At 51.4% G+C, this 12,655-nt stretch overlaps 2 protein-coding genes across 2 annotated transcripts in view; both read right to left on the bottom strand.

The window, feature by feature from the left end:
* Nucleotides 1–917, bottom strand: part of TDRKH (tudor and KH domain containing) — a 14,632-nt gene extending 13,715 nt beyond the window's left edge. Inside the window, exon 1 of the mRNA XM_012658849.1 lies at nucleotides 858–917. The gene's annotated coding sequence lies outside the window, so the exon portion shown is untranslated. The remainder of the gene's footprint in view (nucleotides 1–857) is intronic.
* A 6,153-nt stretch (nucleotides 918–7,070) lies between these two features.
* Nucleotides 7,071–12,296, bottom strand: LINGO4 (leucine rich repeat and Ig domain containing 4). Its single transcript, XM_012658847.1, has 2 exons — nucleotides 12,068–12,296; nucleotides 7,071–9,542 (listed from the first exon to the last, which is right to left on the bottom strand). The coding sequence occupies exon 2, from the start codon at nucleotides 9,527–9,529 to the stop codon at nucleotides 7,748–7,750; it is 1,782 nt and encodes a 593-aa protein (XP_012514301.1). The 5' UTR covers nucleotides 9,530–9,542; nucleotides 12,068–12,296; the 3' UTR covers nucleotides 7,071–7,747.
* Between the last annotated feature and the right edge of the window lie 359 nt (nucleotides 12,297–12,655).

The raw sequence follows: 12,655 nt of genomic DNA, 5'->3' as shown, positions 1-12,655 counted from the left end.
AAAAAAAAAAAAAAAAAAGACCAGTTTCTAGGGGAAGCTGAGAAGAGGAGACATCTGCGGGTCATTTGAATGAGAAATGTGGCTAGATAATGGTTTTCAGTAAAAGTAAACTTTGAAGTTCCCTGACATTTGTATTAAACAGTTGTCAACAGCTTTCTGATAGGCATAACCAAGGCATACATTTGTATTATCATTTCAAAAAACATTCAGGAGTCAAATCACATTCTGAGCTCCACGTGGGCAAGGGTATCTCCTTCCATTGTTTACTAATAACCAGAACCTAGGAAGTACCTAAAACATGGTAACATGCTTGTTAAGTTGAAGCTGCTCATTCAGTTTTCTCATCCTTGGTAGGTTTATTTTAAAATCATGAGTAAGAAAGAGCCTCAACCCATTTCTCTCAAGCTAAGGATCTAAAAACAAGGCTTTGAAATGAGGAATAAAAAACCCCAATGTATTACTATGACTTCTCTAAATAGCCATCTCTAATAGGAAAAAGCTGGAGAAAAATTAAAAACAAAGTGATAAACTGATGGTGGTTCGCGGTCTCAAGAAGACCGGGTCAAAGAGTTCAAATTGACTCGGGGCAAACATAAACGCTCTCGCACCCGGACCACCGAGGCCTAACCCCAGGACCGGAGGGTTTCCTATGGATAGGGTTACTAGTTCTCGGGAGGGTAAATCTACGCCCAAGTACAGCCTCACAGCCCGGGGCTCTGACACCCGCCCTGGGCCCCACAACCACATCTCGACCCAGGGCGCGTCGGACGCCTCCCTTCCCCTCAGCCCCGCATTTCCCTGTCCCAGTTGCCACGGCTGCCCACGGCCCAGCCACCCCCAACCTCGGGCTGGATTACCGCTCCTCCAGAGTCAGTCCTCGCGCGCTCCGCCTCGCACCTCACCCCAGCGGCCGCCACCTCTTACCACTCACACCACGACTCCCCGCCCGGCTGGCGGCGCTTCAGCCTCCACCACCCCGCCCCGGCAGCCCGCCCTTACCAATCAACACCCCGCTTGCAGTCTGACCAATCGCCTTCCCCTGCCACAACCAATCCTTCTGCGAACTGCTCCTGAGCGACGTAGCTGCTGCTAGCTAATGCCCAATTACCCGGATGGAATCCTAGGCCGGCCCACCCTGTCAGCCAATAAGGGCCAGAAAAGCAGATGTTGCTAATTGAGATTGCACCTGCTGAGAATTAAACAGCCAATTAGAAGCTTTACGGAGTCCTCTCAGCCCACCTCTCGGCCAATTACCGAGAAGGCTTCGGTCTCCTAAGCCTTGGGGTAAAATCAGCGCGCCCGAGGCTGGGACCAAGGGGTGAGAAGGTTGAATCACTCATGGGTGTCATAATTCGCATATTGGTGTCTTTGTACAAAACCAGTGCCATTCCACAACCCAGTGACCATTGGGAAAGCAGCCTCATAATGGGCGACGCTCCATCACTGTTTCTCTTGCGATCTTTTGCATCCATCGGTCCCCCATATAGCGACGGGCTCAGAAGACCTGGGAAACATTTTTTTTTTTTTTTTTGAAAACATGAAATAGACTTCGTAGATGGAGAGGTCAAGGGGAAGGCATTGCACCGCAGAGAGCGAGGACCCACTCTTCTGTTTCTCTGCTGAGGCATGAAAACATGGTGTGGACCGAAACAGCAGCGGGAGAGCTGGCGATGAGACCCGAGTTCCGACTGCAGGGGTAAGGGAGCTGCGGGCAGTAGAGGCGCCAGGGGCCCGCCCCTCCCTGGGGATTGAGGGAAACAGGTCGGGGCCAAAGGCCCAAAGACTCAAGCCAAGGGGCCGTTTCTGTGCGGGCTAGAGGTTTGCTTTGGAAAATTGAATTCCAGCCGCGGTCTGGGTCCCTGGACAGTTAAGAACGGTTGGGTCCTGCTACGGCCTCTGCGCCGCGGGGCCTCACGAGCCCAGCTCTGCGCCCTACCCGGTCCACCCTATTCCCCGCCCCGCACTCGCCCTCGCCCTGGGGGCAAGGAGTCGGCACTCCTAGTCATTGGGAGATCTGCCGCACTAGCTAATATCAAACAACGTTTGTTGAATGAACGCAAGATTGCATCTTTGGTTAATTAGGGAGATGTCTTTGGGCCTCGGTTTTTCGTTTTCTATTAATTTAAAAATGTGTTTTGAATAAATAATACATGCACATTCTACAAAATTCAAAAGAAACAAAGTGATTACAGTGAATATCTTCAATGCAGCTAGTGTTATCAGTTTCTTGTAAATTTTTTCACACGTTAACGTATATACGTAAGTAATGACCCAGTTGTTAACATACATACTATTTTGCAACTGACTTTTATATAGTCTAGGAATCTTTCTATAGCTGCATCTATCTGCCTCATGGTGATAGTTTCATAAAATGCCTGAGGGATATATTAAGATATATTGAATTAGTTCTTTAACATTATATCGATATGCAGGTATACTTCATTTCACTCTTGTATATCTGTATGATAAATATTTAGGAATGCAAATACTAGGTCAAAGAAGTGTGTGCACAGTTTTTTTCATTTGGATTAATACAATTTTCAAAATTACCTTCCTTCCATAAACATCGTTCTAATTTTTATTCCACCAGCAATCTTTGAAAAGGGTTTTGGTAGTTGCCTTCCACAGAAATTGTACCAATTTTCTCTCCCATCAGCAATGTGTGAAAAGGACCTGTTTGTGGCTGGGTGCGGTGCTCACGCCTGTAATCCTAGCACTCTGGGAGGCTGAGGTGTAGAGGATCACTTGAAGTCAGGAGTTCGAGACCAGCCTGGGCAAGAGTAAGATCCTGGTCTCTACTAAAAATAGAAAAATTAGCAGGGCGTGGTGGCACATGCCTGTAGTCCCAGCTACTCTGGAGGCTGAGGCAGGAGGATCTCTTCAGCCCAGGAATTTGAGGTTGCTGTGAGCTACACTGAGACCAGGGCACTCTACTCAGGGCAATGGAATTAGCTGTTTGATAGCACACTTACACAATATGTTATCAAACTTCTCAATTTTTGACAATCTGATAGTGCAAATGATATCTCATTGCAATTTAGGTTTTTCACTTTTCTTATTTATAAGTAAAGTTGAACATCTTTTAATATGTTTAAGTGGCAAATTTTTTGTAAATCATCTGTTTATATACTTTGTTCATATTTTTGCGGCTTATTTTTTCTTTTCTTTTTTTAATTTTTTTAATTTTTTTTTTGTTTTTGAGACAGAGTCTCACTCTGTTGCCCAGGCTAGAGTGCTGTGGCGTCAGCCTAGCTCATAGCAACCTCAAACTCCTGGATCCTCCTGCCTCAGCCTCCCTAGTAACTAGGACTACAGGCATGCGCCACCATGCCCGGCTAATTTTTTTTATATATATATTTTTAGTTGTCCAGCTAATTTCTTTCTATTTTTAGTAGAGACGGGGTGGGGGGCGGCGGGGGGGATGTCTCACTCTTGCTCAGGCTGGTCTCCAACTCCTGACCTTGAGCGATCCTTCGGTCTCGGCCTCCCAGAGTGCTAGGATTACAGGCGTGAGCCACCGCGCCCGGCCACAGCAGAGATTTTTAACCTGCATTCCATGGAGTCTGTGATGGCTTGAGAACGACTGGAAAATGTGTAAAGACTTTTGTTCAGAGCTTACACCAGAGGAGAGTTCATAGCTTGCACCAGGTGTTCTCAGGAGGTTGTGACTCCAAAAAGCTAAGGATCCTTGCCTTGCAAGGCTCTCAGAAAGTCAGGGATCCAGCACGGCCAAGAAGATAGAGCCAGAAATTAAAGAAAGAATGTACCAGGAACCAAAATTCAGAGTGTTGAAACAATGCCACAGTATGTTTGGGTCCATATTCCCTCAGCTTAGGTGAGACCATGTCTGAAATGGAAGAGAGGAGGGGTGAGAGGAGGGCAGGGTGGGATGACCTCAGGAAGGTTCTATCAGGCAGGGGTAGGCAGGAGGTGGGCAGAGTCAAACTCTCCTCAAATCTGAAACAGCTCACAGGTTGTTCTGCCATATTGGAAATTCCTGAGCAGCCTCTCTCTATAACATGAGAGCTTGCTGAGGTTAGAACCCAGAAAGGAACCAGGAAGCCTGAAGCCTCCATTTTGTTTTTATTTATTTATTTTTACCCTAATATCAAGAATCAGTCCAATGAAGCCTCCATTTTTAATTATGAGAGGCTCCTTTGCTGGAAGCCAGGTATTTCACTTTAGTCCATCTGATCCCTGGAATTTCTGTTCCTTTCTACTGGTTCCTGAGGCAGAGGCAGTAAAAACATTGGGAGAGGGGACTGAGAAGAAAGAGTAAAAACAAACAAAAAATTCCAACTTCCTGAATCAAGTACATTAGAGGCATCGAAGAAAGGTGAGGATCAGCAACTGACCCCAGTGCCCCCTGAAAGTTCAGAGTGGGTGGGGTAGAAGATCTCACCTTTTTTACAGGTCATGTCCTGCAACTGCAAGGCCCTGGGAGAGGGAGTTATAAGAGTGTAACAGTGAGTGTGACAGTATGGTGTAAAGTGTGTGAGTTCTGAGTCAGACAGCTCTGAGTTCAAATGCGCTTCCCTTACTCACCTAGCTGTGTTCTCAAGCAACTTAATCTGTCTGACCTTTAGTTCCATCAGCTAACATGCCTGCCTACCGTATAGGGTTGGTGTGAGGATTAAATAAGAAAACATATATAAAGCCACCGACATAAATGTTATTTTCTTCTCTCTGTACTACTGTCCCATAACATCCCCGCGCATGCACGTGGCCACAAAACTCACACACAAACACCACCCGCTCACGCCCCAGTTACATTTGCACACTCTTGGTTGCACACACACTCCAGCCTGTACTGTCACAACTGAGCCAAGGGCAGCCTCCTCAGGTAACATATGGGACTGTCATGCTAATGACTGGACAAGCTATGGAAGTGCCCAGCACAGTAGCCTTCTTACAGTAATGGGCTCACGTCTCGAAGGTATTCTGGAAAAACTGAAAGGAGTGTAGGGGTGGTGGTGGGGGGTAACTCCACAGGCATTTCCCTGAGATTAAATGTGTTTGGGGGGATACTTTGTCCACCGCTGCCAAGGAGACCCTAGTCTATGCCGTGGGTCATCGTACGATGGAGCTTTGCTTTTCAATGTGGTAGTCATTGGCCGCATGTGGCTATTGGACACTTGTAAAGGTAGATAGTAGACTGAGGAATGGAATTTTAAATTTATTTAATTTTAGTTCATTGAAAATTTAAAATATAGACTTGATTTAGTTATTGGAAACGTTTTATGTTTGCAACAACTCGGACGTGTGAATCTTTTTCAACAGTGAATTTTGTGCCATCTAAATACAGATAAGATGAATTGAGATGTGCTATAAATGTAAAATATACACTGGATTTTAAAGACCTAGTATGAAAATATAGTGTTAACATCTCACTACTGATTTTTACATTGATGACATATTGAAATAACAACTTGGGTATATTGAGTTAAATAAAATATAGTATTAAAATTAATTGTATCTGTTTCATTTTGATTTTTTAATGTGGCTACTAGAAAGTTTGAAATTACATATATGACTTGAATTCTATTTCTACTGGGCAGGGCTGCTTCGGATTATTTTGGGCGGCAGCATCTCCCAGCGCCAGAGAGTCGTCGGTTCCTAACTGTGTCAGGGGCTCCCCAGAGGAGATTTCTCTGAACAGCATTGCTACTTCTGCCCGTATCCGCATTGCAGAGAGGGCAACTAGAGTGAGAAGCTCCAGCACCCAACTCTCAAGTCCCAACCTAATAAGCTGCTGGTGGAAGATTACGGAGAGGAGAGGGAGGGCTGTGCCCCAGGAACCCTCTCTGGAACATTATAAACTGGAGTGGGGAGGTTGCCCGGACGCTAATTCAGTTGCGTGTGCATGTGGGGTGGGGAGGTTGGAGGCTCAGGGATACCCATTTCTCAAGAATGTCCATTTCTCCAGCCTCACTCTCCAAACTGCTGGGTTCTCACATTCACCTCTGGCCCCACCCCCACATTCCCGTCTCTGCCCCACTAAAGAGCTTGCCTGACTGTGATCCTGCTTTGCCTCCTCCGTCGTGCTGCCTCCTCTCCCCTATCAGGGACAGTTTGAGCTGGGAATCTTCTAATGAGTGGCGTCTCCTCACAAGGACAATGGCAGCAGCAGGAATCAGCTGGAGAGCTCATGATGCTTGCGTATGCTTTGGTGTAGGGGTGGGTGGGAGTCCAGAGATTGGAGGGAAACTAAGGACACTGGGCAGACGCTGCTGCAGAGAGAGGCTCCTCAGGGCCACATGATCTCCACTTCTCATCCCTCCTCCCGCTACGCTCCTCCCCCCGTCACTCATCCCCTCCAAGATGCTGGGGCTGTTGCCCTGTCCCTCGAGCTCCTGGCATCAGCGTCTCTACTTCTCTTTGGGCTCTGCTTCACCCTCTTTTTGAAGTACACTCAGTGGTAGTCAGCAGTTCCACCTCCCACTCCACCTCCCCAGCTGGGGTCTCGGTAAATATAAGTCAGTGACCTCTATCCAGAGACAGCTTCCCACTGGGGCTGCGCTAAGCACAGAGCAGGGGGAAGCTGCAGAGGGCTGGTGGAAATGAACCAGGCAGGCAGTTACTCCCCCTGCCCTCCAGCTCTCACTGCAGCTTGCAGTGCCCTCCTCCCTGGTTCCTTCAAGCCTAGTCCCTGCTGTGTCTTGGGTCTTTCTCCTTTGACAACTGCAGATTCTTGCTTTCGTTCCACATTCTCTGGGAGTTCCTTTCTGGCTTTCCCCCAAGGTCACTAGGGGCCTGTGACACTGTAATGGTAGGCAGAGCCTGTTGGAGAAATGGGAGAGAGGGCAGAAGCTGGGTGTCCTAGTTTGGAATTCCCACATAGGGATCCCCCAGAATGTGGAGGATCTCTCCTGTTCCAGAGATGGAGACCGAAACTGGGGCTGGGAGTGCTGTTCTCTGCAGGCACGGTGGGCCTCCTTATCCTGTTGGCCAGGCCGGGTTAGATGGGGGCAAGGCCTTTGGGATACATGATCAATGGGCAGCAGAAAGGGTAGAAAAACAGAAAGGAGGGCAGGAAATAGACTGAAGTAAAGAAAACTCCAGAGATCATGTTTAGGTTTCGCTGCTACTGTTGTGGCCTTCTGGCAGTAGGTTTAATGGTCTGACGGACAGAGGAAGGTGGTGGAGGCTCATGCAGACACAGTACCAGTGTGTGGTCTGTGCCCATCCTCTTCTCCACAGCCTCAGAGCCCTGGGCTCTAGTTCCTGGAGCCTAGGGGCAAGGGTCGGGGTGGGGATGGGTAACAAAAAAGAAAGGGAGACTGCCTGGTTGAGGAATAGAGACTCCAGGAAGCAAATGGCGCTTCCCAGCCCCACCTCTAAAATAATCCTGTAGCTGTGGTTGGCAAGTGGTATTGGTTATTAAAAGATGTAAGTGTATGTGAAGAAAGCCCAGTGGTTAGACTAGCAGACTGGAGCCCTGGTTATGTTTCTTGCTTCGTGTGTGTGTGTGTGTGTGGAAGGGGTGGGGGACCAAGGAGGGCTGGACTGACCATAGGATCTGTATCTGCAGCTCCCTAGGACCTTCAGAGAAGAGAGGACAGATGGGAAAAGCTCAGGGAAGCAGACTGTCTAGCAGAGGCATCACTAGTTGCTGGCACCGTGCAGGCAGGAGGTGTGGAGATGGGAGCTGCTTGGGACTAGGTTCTGGTCCAAGTAGCCTTGGTTCTGTTTTGCCCTTTTTTTATCTGGAGCTGACTTGGCTGGGTCACCAGTGTGGAAGGAAAGGTCAGAAGAGCTTGGCAGTGACCCGGTTACCCCCAGAGTTTTTATCCCCAGAGGGCCGAGGTGCCACAAATTCAAAGGTCATGTGATGTTTGACCCGGCCCTTGCCCTTGCTCCAGAGAGCAATCAGGCCAAAACAGAGGGTCACTGAGGTGAGGAAGGGGAGGAAGCCGACGGCCAGCACCATAGCCAGGCCTCTGCTATCCAGAAAGAAGGGCGCTGGGATCCCTGGCACGGTGATGTTGAGGTCGGAGAGGGTGCCATTTGGTGATTCAACTTGGATTACTTCCAGCCAGGTCCTCAGGGAGTCGTTCCCAGCTACGTTGCTGACCACGCAGACATAGGCCCCTCTGTCCCGCAGCTGCACCGAGCGAATCTCCAGTGTCCCATCCTCTAGGACCCTTACTCTCCCAGCCCTCCCCAGCCAAGCACCCTGAGGCCTCATCCAGGAGACAGTGGGGGCTGGGTCTCCATCTCCAGAGCAGGAGAAAACGGCATGCCCCCCCTCCTCTGCAATGACCCATCGAGGCCCGGACTTTCGGATCAGGGCTGGTTTGCAAGTGAAGTGCCCTGGAGGTAGAATGTCTGAAAACTCCCTAAGGCTCTTCCCCTGGACGTGCTGGGGTCCAGCACAGGCAGGGGGGGATGTGCCAAAGTCCAGGTGGTGGCGGAGCCGGAGCAGCCAGAGAAGGCGGCAGTCACAGGTTAGGGGGTTGCCGGACAGCCTCAGGGTGGCCAGTTTGTTTGGAGAAGGGAAGGCTGTTTCCTCTAGTGTCTGAAGGGCATTGTCTGCCACATCCAGGAGGTGGAAGGCGGTCAAACCGTGGAAGGCCTGGGCAGCAATGGAGGTGAGGCACGCCCCTGACAGTCGTAGCTCCTGGAGTCGCACCAGGGGGCTGAGCCTTCGGGCTGGAATGGCTGAGATAGGGTTCTGAGAGAGATCCAGGACTCTCAGGAAGCTCAGGTGGTGCAGTGCTTGGAAGGGCACCGAGCTCAGGTTGCAGCGGGTGATGGCCAGGCTGCTGAGATTGAGCCCAACCAGGCTCCCTGGGTCCAGAGCCTCCAGAGATGGCCAGTGGTGGATCTCCAGCTCCTTCAGCTGCCCCAGCCCCCGTAGCGCCCCAGCTGGCAGCCTCTCAATATCCAGCTCTCGAAGCCTAAGGGCCACCAGTGCTGGGAGACGGGCAAGGGCCAGGCCAGGCACTGTGCTGAGGTTGCAGCGCTCCAGGGTGAGGGTGCTCAGCTTGGCCAGTCCTGCAAAGGCTCCTGGAGCCACAAACACCAGGTGGTTGTCCCCAACCTCCAGCTGCTGGAGGCTGCCTAGCTCTCCAAAAGCTCCATCTAGGAAGAGGACAATCTGGTTGAGGCGGAGGTCCAAGAGTCTCAGGGCAGACAGGCCTGAGAAGACCCCAGGCCCCATGATTCTGAGCCGATTGCCCTGCAGCCTCAGGGTGAGTAGGCTTTGCAGGCCATGGAAGGCCCCGGGCTCCAGGGTGGAGAGCTGATTGTAGCTGAGGTCCAGTTCCTGGAGCAGGCCCAGGCGGGAGAGCATTCCCCGCTGAAGCCCCCACAGGTGGTTCCCACTCAGGTCCAGGAGCTCAGTGTCCAGCGGGAGTCCCCCAGGTACAGCCTCCAGTCTCCTGTGAGCACAGAGCACTGCCCGGGGCTGGGAGGTACAGTCACACACAGCAGGGCAGCTGCCACCGCTCCCTCCAGGCAGAAGGAGCAGGAAAAGGAGGGGGCACCACGGGGTCCAGGCCTGCTTGGGAGCTGTGGCCACATCCATTCCCTCTTCAATCCTGAAATAGATGATGACATGGCCCTTTTTGGAAAGTGTTTCAGATGATGGTGACCCTGAACTTCCCTGGCCTTCCTTACAGGGGAGAGAAATTGGTCTGTCTCAGCATTGCCAGCAAGCAGGGCACAGAACCAGGAAGAATTCTGATGCACCACCTTCCTGGGGCTTCCTGGGAGTCCTCTTTGGGGAATCTCTACTTCCTTCCTCCTCCCAGCCCTGGATAACTGGCCAAGGGCTTACTAGCTCATGGAACCCTAGCTGAGCCTGATTTCTGCAGGGAAAGTTTTAAGGGAATGGGACAGGGAACAGGAGGGAAGTAACTTTGCGTCTCCTTGTAAAGGGTTTTTCTCTGTCTGTGAGATCCAGGAATATCTCAGGTCCCCTCTCCCTGATATTTGCTCTCCCCAGGCTCTGCTCTGTTCCTCTCTGCCCGCCCTTGTTCTCCCATTTTATGTACCTATAGCTTTGCCTAAAGCTCAGGAAGATCACATCCTTGGCCCAGAACTCCCTGTCCTGACTGGAAAGAGATCCTCACCTTGACTAAGTCACCCAAGGCTGGGAAGCATACAGGCCTCAGCTCTGCCCCCACTCTCTGCCCTCCTTTAGGCTGGCCCAGGGCCTGAGCCCTGGACTAGCAAGTTCCAGTCTCCCCGGAATGCCTGAGTGGACGACAGCCAGGCTGCACATTAGCCATGGCCGGGATGCAGGGGGCACTTGACTGGGAAGCCAAGAATGCCCCATAAGAGCCAAAGGGCCCCTCTGCTCACCTACAGATGAAGATGAAGATGAATTTGGGGTGTATGCGGTACCCAGACGATGCTCAAGTTCTGAGTTCTGTTGCTTGGTGCCCAGTCTTAGGCTTTTCTTATATCCCTCCTTATGGTTTTTTGTTTCTAGTCCAGTGTGTCAATCCGAGGGAGAGTTCCTGTCCCCTTTTGGCTGGAGCTGCCTGAGTAATTCTCAAGGGACAGATTGTGAACCAGGGAGGTGTAGGTAAGTGAGGAGAGAGAGCATCTGAGCAGACACTGTGGGGTGGGGAGGAAGAGAGCCCTTGGCTGGCACAGCAGGTGTCTGGGCACAGGCAGTGTCTAGAGCCTGCCAACTTAAAGTAGGTTTCTGGGTGCCAGGGTCTGGGCAGTATCAGGGAGATGGTGACTACAATGACCACCGGAGGCTGGCTGAGATGATAGAAAAGAAGGGGTCCTCTAGGTGGTGAGAGCCCCTTGACTCACCCTGCTAAATGCCACAGGGACCCCAAGGGAGAGAAAATATTGGAATTGGCAAAGAATGGCCAAGGAGACAGGAGCAAGAGCCCACGATGCTCCCTGGGAGGCAGCGTGCCTGGTTTCTTCCAAGCTGCAATGCAATCCTGGTCACCTTTGGGCTTTCGGGCTTCAGCTTCTCTGAGCCCTATGGGGTCAGCTTTCTCCTACTTGCCATATTTTTTTCCATGTGGAAGTTGGGAGAGGCAGTTTAAGACATGGTGATTTCTCCCCTCTTTCTTCCTATTCTACACTCTTCTCTAGAAGGATCATGCTAATGGCTATCTTAGAGACACTTCAGAGGATTGTAGCAGTTGGGAAAGTAAAGAAAGAGGCCACAAGAGCAGAGGGATGCAGGAAACTGGTCCGAGGCTTGGGGATGAGGAAGAATAACATGGGGCAAAGTCTGCTGACCAGACTCCTCTTGCCCTTCCCCTGACCTAACAGGTATCCACGGCTCTTCCACGTTCTTCAGGAAGAGATGTGCCCCGGCCCCCCTCATTTCCCCTGTCCCTGTTCTGGGAAGTCCACCTGACAGCTAGCTCTTCATCACTGCTGCTGCAGTTCCTGCTCATCCTTTCGCTCTGCATTCGGCACAAGTGCAATGAAGCGTGTAAGGCAGCTTTCTTCCCTCCCGCTCCTGCGAGTTTCCTCTTAGTCCCCAAAGCCTGCTGGGTTGGGGACTCTAGGGCTAACCCCTTTTATTTATGTGCTGCCTAAGAGTCACAAACTTCCCTGGCCAACCTTCACGCCTATAGGACTGGCCTCTGGCCACTTTGCAGGAAGAGACATGTGTGAGAACCACTTCTTTCTCTCCTCCGGGGGGGTGGGATCTGGGACACCATTCCCTCAAGGATAAGGAGCTCTCTTTTTGTCTCTGTGTGGCAGTCCAGGGACACATTTGAACACGGATATTCTCTTTAAAGCAATCTGATTGAGGGATGGGACCTGTGTGTGGAGGGCACTCCAGAGGAGAGATTTCTTGAATATCCACACTGATTGTGGGGATACTCCTCTGCTTCCCAGAGGTAGAAGGGGGCCTGGGGAGATGGAGGGAGGTCTCCTTAGAGTTCTTCCACTCAGAGGCACCTGGACATTTTAGTTTCCCCATCAAAGTCCTATGGGGCAAAGATTAATGGTTGGCCGGGGTGGGGATAGGGGTACAAATCCTCTTGCCTGGATAGGTGCACTGGACTGGCCTTGTCACTGAGAATATTATGGGAAAGGCAGCTGCGGCTTTGGGACAGAAGGCAGGGGCACTTACCGGAGAAGCTGGCGGGTGACATCAAGTTTGGCGCTGCATCTGTCCAGGGCTGGGGGCCCTGTCCCATTCGAGCTGCCCCTCGGGCCCCTGCACCTCCCCCGTGTGCCTCACTCCCCACTCCTGCCGCCCGCCCGCTGGCTGCCGCTGCCGCCACCGCTGCTGCTGCTGCTGCTGCTGGTGCTGCTGCGGCCGCTGCTGCCAAGACTGAGGTAGAGAAAAGAGCCAGAAAGCATTTCTCCTTTTTCCTCTCTCTCTCTCTCTCTCTCTCTCTCTCTCTCTCTCTCTCTCTTTTTAAACCAGGCGAGAATGAGTCTGCCGCAACCCTGTTGGTGCAAAATAAATAAATAAAGCAACCTGGGAGGGCTGCAGCAGGCACCACTACAGGATGGCGAGTGAGGGGGAGGAGACCAGAGGGGGGCCCTGGTGCCAAGGAGGGGTCTAACGGACCCGACATCCTACCCACTGCCTATCCACCACCCCACCCCCCAGCCAGGAGCTCTGGCAAACCTCTTTCCAGAGGATTGTCTTTTGGGCATCCAGATGCGGGGCCATTCTGTGCAACCTCTAAATCTAAACGTCCCCTGTGGG

This window comes from Propithecus coquereli, unplaced genomic scaffold (assembly GCF_000956105.1).
Source record: "Propithecus coquereli isolate 6110/MARCELLA unplaced genomic scaffold, Pcoq_1.0 Scaffold59, whole genome shotgun sequence".
NCBI classification, from domain to species: domain Eukaryota; kingdom Metazoa; phylum Chordata; class Mammalia; order Primates; family Indriidae; genus Propithecus; species Propithecus coquereli.
This window is presented reverse-complemented; position numbering and strand designations above follow the sequence as displayed.

Bases quoted from the DNA above. Each gene is read 5' to 3' on its own strand.
- LINGO4 (XM_012658847.1), bottom strand. From the start codon at position 9,529: ATGGATGTGGCCACAGCTCCCAAGCAGGCCTGGACCCCGTGGTGCCCC.